Source organism: Melanerpes formicivorus, unplaced genomic scaffold, assembly GCF_026170545.1.
Source record: "Melanerpes formicivorus ecotype bairdi unplaced genomic scaffold, bMelFor1.0.p_v2 SCAF_83, whole genome shotgun sequence".
NCBI lineage: Eukaryota > Metazoa > Chordata > Aves > Piciformes > Picidae > Melanerpes > Melanerpes formicivorus.
In genome coordinates, this window is record NW_027142435.1 from 900,474 (window position 1) to 909,246 (window position 8,773).

At 67.8% G+C, this 8,773-nt stretch overlaps 1 protein-coding gene across 1 annotated transcript; it reads right to left on the reverse strand.

The window, feature by feature from the left end:
• Positions 1-2,051: 2,051 nt before the first annotated feature.
• TMEM161A (transmembrane protein 161A) lies at positions 2,052-7,497 on the reverse strand. The gene is given in 16 exon segments (XM_068165078.1): positions 2,052-2,377; positions 2,379-2,413; positions 2,993-3,017; positions 3,019-3,072; positions 3,074-3,091; positions 4,413-4,587; positions 4,749-4,862; positions 5,081-5,224; positions 5,540-5,600; positions 5,692-5,797; positions 5,799-5,844; positions 6,103-6,259; positions 6,392-6,489; positions 6,732-6,812; positions 6,898-7,001; positions 7,448-7,497. Coding segments are annotated over 16 exon segments (1,461 nt in total). The 5' UTR covers positions 7,451-7,497; the 3' UTR covers positions 2,052-2,137.
• Between the last annotated feature and the right edge of the window lie 1,276 nt (positions 7,498-8,773).

Sequence of the window (8,773 nt, forward strand, 5' to 3'; positions counted from 1 at the left end):
ACCCTGGTGCCAGCGGCTCCCCTGCACCAACACAGCCTCTGGGTGCCAGCTGAGAGCCCAGGTGTGGCCCCGGGCAGAGCCCAGCCCTCTGCCCTCTTCTGAATGAAGCAAGGCTACAAAGGAGCCCCAGGGCTGGGGGCGGTGGGGAGGAGGAGAGCCTGGGGTGGGGCTCTCTGATTCTATTTGATGTGGCCCAATTTCGGTGCCCGTGGAGCTGTCTCCTGATCTTGGCTGGGCCATCAGTCATTGTCCCCGCCGGAGAGGGTCACGTCTGGGCAGATCTCAGGGGGAGGGAACTGTCTGCATGTCTGAATGCAGCACAACCCCAGGCCCTAGCAACCCTCCTCCTTCCGCGGAGGCTTCCCTGCCCCTCCGCCGCCGCCGCATGCCTGAGGGACAGGAGATAAATGAGAGCCATCGAGGCAGGGGAGCGCCCAGGGCTGCAGCAGGTCCCCTCCGCAGCCTGCTCCTGCCGGGGCTCTGTCTTCTGCCTCCTTCCCACCCCGGTGCCGGAGCTGCTGCAGCATCTTCCCAGCGCTCAGCAGTGCCCCAGGGCTGGGTGGCAGCAGGCTGGCTCCGGCCTCTGCTCAGTGGTGCCCAGGGGCAGGGCACAGGCTGGGACAGAGAAGCTCTACCTGAGCAGGAGGAGGAACTTCTGTGCTCGAAGGCTGCTGCAGGCCTGGGGCAGGCTGCCCAGAGAGGTTGTGGAGTCTCCTGGTGTGCAGAGCTCCCAACCCCCCTGGGCACTGTGCCCCTGGGCAAGCTGCTGTGGGAGCCCTGCTGGAGCAGGGGGTTGGGCTGGGGGAGCTCCAGAGGTCCCTTCCACCCCCACCACTCTGTGAGCCAAATCCCTCCTGGTCCTGTGCTGGTGGATGGTCCTGTGCTGGGCCCTGCTGCCTGCCCTGGGTTCTGCCTTCCTCAGCTCATTGCAAAAGGTCAAATTTTCCCCCCAGTTTCTTTTCTTTTTGCCATTCTGTGTCCCCAGGTTGGACACTGGGGAAGCAGCAGGAGGAGGAGGAGGAGGAGGAGGAGGAGGAGGGTGTCTGGATTAGCTCTGTTAACACCAGCAAGGGGCTGCCTTCTTATCTCAGCCCTTAGCAAGAGGGAATTAAGACCATTACAAGGCTATCAAATAGGATCAGAGCCCCTCTCCCTTTCTCTGAGCAGCCCAGACCTGCTAATCCCTTTTCATGCAGCTGGACCTGCACCCACCCTGCAGTGGGGGGAAGAGCTTGGCTGACGTGGACAAGGGGTTGAGATGGACAAGGTCCCCCTGTCCCCTGCCCCCCACAGCCACGGCTGGGGCTGAGCAGCCTGGCAGTGACCCCTGAGGCAGGGCAGAGGGCCAGGCAGAGCTGGGCTGGGGTGAAGCTGAGGTCTCCTGGAGGGGGCTGAGGTTGAGCTGCAGGCTTTGCTCAAGCACAGCTAGGGCAGAAGTGGCTTTGCTGCTCCTCCCCCTCCCCAAAGGCAGCTGCCCTCACCCCCTGGGACCCCCTCCCCAGCCCTGCTGGGAGGGCTTCAGGGCCACAAAGTGCAAGCAGCAGCAGCTCCTGGAGAGGCCAAACAGGCTCTGGGTTATTCCTTTATTTCTAAAAGCCAACAGCCAAGGCTGCTGGACCTGAGCTCCACACGACGCAGAGGATGAGCCCAGGCAGCTCTGAGCCAGAGCAGGGACCCCACACAGGCAGCCTCTGGAGGCAGCCCCAGGGCAGAGCAAAGCCCCAGGGCAGAGCAAAGCCCCAGCTCTGCCGGCAGGAGCTCCAGCCTGGCTGCGAGGTCTCCACCACCCAAAGGTGATGCCAGGGCTGGCTGAGCTGCTGCCCTCGAGCTAAACACAGCAGCAGTGCCCCCAGGCTGGGGCAGCAAACTCATCTGTGGGGCTCTGGCTCCTCCATCACCTTGTGGGGCCAGGGAGGGGAAGAGGCTTTGGAGGGGGCGAGAGGCACAGCGGTGATGGGAGGCAGGAGCAGGGCAGTGCCCACGCCGGCCCAGGAGCCACAAAGCCTCCCATGCCCAGAGCTGGTGGCAGAGACGTCCCCATGTGTGCCCACGGGTCCCACCGGCACCTGCCAAGGGCAGGAGCAAGGGGAGCAGCAGCTGGGCAGCCCCTGTGCCCAGAGCCACATCCCAGCCCCGCTCAGGAGGCCGCCAGGTACTGGTGGAAGTAGAGGCCGAAGAGGCTGGTGACCACCTGGCAGGCAGCCACCCACCAGGTGAGGAAGGCAAAGAGTCCTCGGAGGAAGAGGGGGGTGAGAATGGTGCCCAAGATGCCTGTGACCTGCTCCACGGCCAGGCGGACGTCCTCCTGCCCCTGCCCCTGGCCCTGGCCCTGCCCCGCCGCAGGCTGCGGCCAGGCTGCGGCTGCCGGCGCTGCAGGCAGGGGGCTCGGGGTACAGCCCCCACGAGTGCTGCCCTGTGGGGACAGAGGGCACAGCTCTGGGCACAGCCGGGGACAGAGGGCACAGCCCCCACGCTGCAGCCCCGTGCTGGGGGTGGGTCCCAGCCAGCTCCCTGCCTGTGCTGGCTCCACACCGACTGCAGACCACATCCAGAGAGCCCCTGGGGTCGCCTTGGATCCAGAGAACCATGGAAGGGACCTCAAAGACCTCCCAGCCCCAGCCCCCTGCCATGGGCAGGGACCCCTCCCCCCAGCCCAGGATGCTCAGGGCCTCACCCAGCCTGGCCTGGCCTCCCCTCCAGGCAGGGGACAGCCACAGCCTCCCTGGGCAGCCTGTGCCAGAGCCTCCCCAGCCCTCCTCTCAAGAGTTTCTTCCTCCTCTCCACTCTCAGCCTCCCCTCTCCCAGCTCCAAGCCATTGCCCCTGGGCCTGGCAGTCCCAGCCCTTGTCCACAAGTCCCCTCCCCAGCTCTCCTGGAGCCCTTCAGGCACTGGAAGGCTGCTCTGGGGTCTCCCTGCAGCCTTCTCTTCCCCAGGCTGCTGCCCCCACAGGTGCCACCCTGCCCCTCCTGAGCCCCCTCTGCCCCCTCCTCACCCAGGGTCTTGAGCAGCAGGGTGCAGGTGCAGGGTGAGGATGATGGGCCCCAGGTACTGCAGGCTGACCACTGCGACGTAAGCAGTAGATCCTGGTGACCTGTGGGCACCCTGGGGGTCAGCAGCAGCCAGCTGGCTGCTGGCCAAAGCCCTGCTGGCAGCCCCACTGATGCCAGCCCCACTGATGCCAGCCCCGCTGCTGGCAGCCCCTCTGCTGCCACCAACCCCACTGCTGGCAGCCCCACTGCTGCCAGTCCCACTGCTGCCAGCCCCACTGCTGCCACCACCCCCACTGCTGCCAGCCCCTCTGCTGCCAGCCCCCACTGCTGGCAGCCCCACTGCTGCCAGCCCCTCTGCTGCCAGCCCACTGCTGCCAGCCCCTCTGCTGCCACCCCCACTGCTGGCAGCCCCACTGCTGGCAGCCCCACTGCTGCCAGTCCCACTGCTGCCAGCCCCACTGCTGCCAGCCCCTCTGCTGCCACCCCCCTCTGCTGCCACCGCCCACTGCTGCCAGCCCCACTGCTGCCACCCCCCTCTGCTGCCAGCCCCACTCCTGGCAGCCCCACTGCTGGCAGCCCCTCTGCTGGCAGTCCCACTGCTGCCAGCCCCACTGCTGCCAGTCCCACTGCTGCCACCCCCCACTGCTGCCACCCCCTCTGCTGCCAGCCCCTCTGCTGCCACCCCCCACTGCTGGCAGCCCCTCTGCTGGCAGCCCCACTGCTGGCAGCCCCACTGCTGCCACCCCCACTGCTGCCACCCCCCACTGCTGGCAGCCCCTCTGCTGCCACCCCCACTGCTGGCAGCCCCTCTGCTGGCAGCCCCACTCCTGGCAGCCCCACTGCTGCCAGCCCCACTGCTGCCAGCCCCACTGCTGCCACCCCCACTGCTGGCAGCCCCTCTGCTGCCAGCCCCCACTGCTGCCACCCCCACTGCTGCCAGCCCCACTCCTGGCAGCCCCACTGCTGCCAGCCCCACTGCTGCCAGCCCCACTGCTGCCAGCCCCACTGCTGCCACCCCCTCTGCTGCCACCCCCACTGCTGCCACCCCCCACTGCTGCCAGCCCCACTCCTGGCAGCCCCACTGCTGCCAGCCCCTCTGCTGCCAGCCCCACTGATGCCACCCCCACTGCTGCCACCCCCACTGCTGCCACCCCCACTGCTGCCACCCCCACTGCTGCCAGCCCTCTGCTGCCAGCCCCTCTGCTGCCACCCCTCTGCTGCCAGCCCCTCTGCTGCCACCCCCCTCTGCTGCCACCCCCCTCTGCTGCCACCCCTCTGCTGCCAGCCCCTCTGCTGCCACCCCCCTCTGCTGCCACCCCCCTCTGCTGCCAGCCCCACTGCTGCCAGCCCTCTGCTGCCAGCCCGTCTGCTGCCAGCCCCTCTGCTGCCAGCCCTCTGCTGCCAGCCCTGCTGCAGCCCAACCTTGCGCTGGATCTCCAGGGCAGGGATCCTGCCTGCTTCCCTCCTCATCTGCCTCACCCAGCGCTGGGCCAGCCCCAGGTATGCCTGCAGGTGCCAGCGGGTGCCAGCCAGGCGCAGCAGGCACAGCCCCACGACGGCCCAGAGCCGAGCGGTGTTGTAGGCCGAGTCTGACAGGCTGGGCGGAGAGGGGGGCCGTCAGACCCCCCCCACCAGAAGCCCCCTGTGCCCCAGGGGTGTCTGACGGGAGGGGAGGTGCTGGTGGTGCAGGGAGAGGCTGGGGTGGCGCAGCCCTGCCTCAGCTGCCCCTGCAGCCGGGGCGCTGGGCGCCGCACTTACATCTGCACCCTCTGCTTGCCCATGGGTGCTTGCAGCAGGAAGTCCCTGGAGAGAGGCTTGATCCACATCACCACCACCAGCACAGGTGCCAGGAAGCTCAGGTGCAGCAGGACCCTGCAGCAGAGCTGTCAGAGCCCCCCCTGCAGCCTGCAGCCCCAGCTCCCCCCGGGCCTCCAGGGGCAGAGGCTGCTCCTCCCCCACGTCCCCTGCACCCGTTCCCACCACCCACCCCCCTCAGCACCCTGCAGCCAGGGGGCCAAGGCAGGTCCTGGCCCCCGAGATGCCAGCACCGAGCCCCTTGCCTCCTTCCCCACCCTCAGAGTTCACCCAACTGGGCCAGGGGCTTGTCAGCTGCCAGCTGCAGGGCATCCAGGTGGGTCTGTGCCAGGCGCAGCCCCGGGAAGGTCAGGCAGGCACCCAGGAAGGAGCAGAGGGCCACCAGCCCCAGCTTGAAGGCCAACTTGGCCAGGGGCAACCTGTGGAGGCAGAAGGTTGTGTGCTGGGGAGAGGCCAGCCCCAGCCCCAGCGAGCCCTGGAGAGGTTCCCAGCCCACCCAAAACCCTCCCCCAAGCCTCCCCCCTCCTGCCTGCCCAGCCCCAGCCCCAGTGAGCCCTGGAGGGGTTCCCAGCCCACCCAAAACCCTCCCCCAAGCCCCCCCACCCCCTCCTGCCTGCCCAGCCCCAGCTCACATCCACTCCCAGCCCCAGCCCCAGTGAGCCCTGGAGGGGTTCCCAGCCCACCCAAATCCCTCCCCCAAGCCTCCCCCTCCTGCCTGCCCAGCCCCTGCTCACGTCCACTCCCAGCCCTGCTGCTTCAGCATCTTCTCCAGGTTGCTGCTGACTCCGGCCAGCCCTGCAGGGAGCGACCCCCTGCGTGAGTGGGGTGCCCACAGCCCCCCGGGGGCCACCTGCCCACCCACCTCTCCCCACCCTGCCTCACCCACCGGGCTCCAGGCCAAACTCCAGGTAGTCCTCCCGGATGACCAGGGCCAGCATGGCGAGGAGGAGGAAGAAGAAGGCGAAGGTGAGGCAGACGGAGCGCTCGCCCCCCCTCCTCCGAGCGGAAGTAGTGGCACATCAGCGTGAAGAAGACCTTGCTGGGGGCAAGGGGCACCTGTCAAGGAGCCTGGAGCCTTTGGGACACCCCCCCCACCAGTGAGACCCCCCCCAGCCCCAGCCCACGAGCATCCACATCGTGAGGCCGCTGCCACCTTCTCCTTGGGAAGGTTCTCCTCAGGCACCCCTGGAGCCCAGGGCTGAGGGATTCCTAACTCCCCAGGTCTGAGTCCTTCCACCTCAGCTGGGGGAGATTCCTCCTCCTGCCCACCACACCCTGGGGGTCAGCAGAAGGATACATGGAGAAGAGAACTGTCAGCAGGCACCAGAGCACGCCGATGTTGGCCTCCTTCGGGGGGTCCACCAGGCAGTAGTAGCCCTCGGTGAAGAGGTAGACAGCGGTGGAGTAGACAGCGAAGTCCACAAACCATTGGTAGTCCAGGAAGTAGCGCAGCACTGCGGGCACAGGGCACGCTCTGGGCACCTGTGGGGCGCTCTGGGCACCTGTGGGGCGCCCTGGGCACCTGTGGGGCGCCCAGCCCCAGGCTGCTGCTGGGGCCTGCGTGCAGAGGGGGCCCGGGGGGGTACCGAGAGCATCCACGGCGGTGATGGGGCTGGTGTCCAGGTGCAGGTCGATGTCCCTGGGCACGGACAGGGGTTTGTCATCTGTCACTCCATTCACCCTCCTGCAGGGCAAAGCCAGGCTGGGGGGGCAGGCAAAGTGCTGCCTTGTCCCCTGCGTCCCGCGGTGCCTGCAGCCCCTGCTGCGGGGGCACGTCCCAGGCTTGGGGCCCCTCAGCACCGGCCCTGAGGCTCTCACTGCCACACTCCCCCAAGGGGGGCCCCGAGCACACCAGGGTGACCTCCATTAGCACCAGCCCCGAGTCCTGATGGTGGTCTGCAGTCCCTCCTGCCCACCAGAGCTGACCTGTCCCTCTTGCTCCTGGGACGCTGCTTCCCTGCCAGGGCGCAGAGCTCCTCGTCCGAGGGGTGCTTGTAGCGGTGCAGGCTGGAAGGGAGCCCTGGGGCGTCAGCAGTGCCAGGCGGCCCCAGTGCCCCCCAGGGGCACAGGGAGGGAGGGGCCAGCCCCGTACCTGCCGTTGCAGAGCAGCCAGCGAGCGAAGGAGCAGTGCGGGGCCATCCTCTGCATCAGGCTGGCCGCCAGCAGGCTCACCACCACCTGCACCCCCATCACCGCCTGCGCAGGGACACGCTCAGGGGGCACCCAGCCACCCCCAGCCACGGAGACCCCCCCCGGCCCTCCGCCATCCTGCAGCACTAGGGCGTCCGCTTCCTGCCCCCCACCAGCCCCCGGTGCTGCCACGGGACAGCCCAGGAAGGATCCTCCCAGGCGTGCAACCTCCTGGGACACGCTGGGCATGAACCCTCCGGGCACGCAGCCTCCCCGGGACACCTCGGGCACGGACCCCTTGGGACACCCCAGATATGCAACCCCCGGACAAGCACCCTCCTGGGACCCCGCGGCCACGCACCCTCCTGGGCACGCACCCCCTGGCACATGCAGCCTCCGGATGTGGCCGCCCCTAGGACCCCTCGCTCATGGAGCCCCCGGCCAGGGACACTCCGGGCATGAACCACCCCCGAGCAAGGACCCCCGGCCATGCAGCCCCGGCCCGCACGCACCATGCTGGGGTCAGCGCAAAGGCGGCCGCAGGAAGCCTGCCCGCCGCCGCCGCCCCGCCCCGGCCAATCCTGGGCCGCTCTCAATTAGATTGACAGACTGATTGACCAATAGTAAGGCGGCACTGGGAGGGGGCGGGTGCTCCGCCGCGGCCGGTTCCGCGGGCGCTGCCTCCTGGGAGCTGCGGTCCCGGCAGGCTCTGGGATCGCGGGTTCGAGTCCCAGCAGCGGCCCCAGGGCTGTGCGGAGGTGATTGTATGGATTCTGTCTTCATTGGGAGGGTGGAGAGACCCTGGGCCAGGTTGCTTGGAGAGGTGGGAGATGCCCTATCCCTGGAACCATTCCAAGTCTGGTTGTTTGGGGCTCTGAGCAACCTGCTCTAATCGGGGATGTCCCTGCCGACTGCGGGGGAGTTGCACTGGATCAGCTTTGAAGGCCCCTTCCATCCCAAACCAGTCTGGGATCCTACGAGGCAGTGATTTTCCCCCTGTTGCTGCCGAGCTGCATCTCCCTGTGAGCACTGAAGGTGGATGAGACCAAGGCAGATCCCACTGAGTGGGTAGAGAGCTTCAGGGTCCACCACGGCGCCAGCATCACGAGGGGGATCTGCAGGCACCTTGGCTGAGCTCGGAGTCATGTGGTGCTGTGACAGCCCTGCCCTGCAAGGAGCACCCTCTCGCCTTGCTGGGGTGCTGCAGGGGTGCTGGTAGGTGCCCCTGGTCCAGGCAGGGCGCTGGTGGCCCCGAGGGGTTGCCATGGATATCGATCTCCCAGGCGACAGGATGGTTTCCCACTAGATGTCGCTTCTGCCCGCGCCCCGAGCATCCCCCGGGGCTGGGGTGCCCAGAATTGGGGGGTACCACATCCCCCTCTCCACCGTAGGCACCCCTAGGGCAGCCTGAGGATTCAGCCCCCCTTATTGCCCCCAATGCCAGCCTTGACCAGCAGCCCCTCGGCCAACAGTGAGGAGGACTCAGCGAGTCTGATGCCAACAAATCCCTTAGCTCCCCAAAAGTGGCCCAGCCCTGGTTGCTCCCCGGCTAGGAGGCAATCCTGCCCATGTCCTGGGGTGTCCCCCCGGCCCAGTGCCCCCCAGCCCTTGCACTGGGAGGCAGCATTGGCTGCGGGGTCTGCACAAACTGGTGGCTCTGGAACGAATGCACAGCCCCAGGACCCTCACAGCCCCCACAGCGTCAGCTTTCAGACACAAAAAAAGGAGGGAAAAAGATGGATGCTTAGGGCTCTGCCCCCCCTCCAGCCCGGCTGCCCTCCCCCAGGACACAAAAGCCCTTTGAGGGCTGATTTTACACCGCGGCTGCCGAGCGCCCG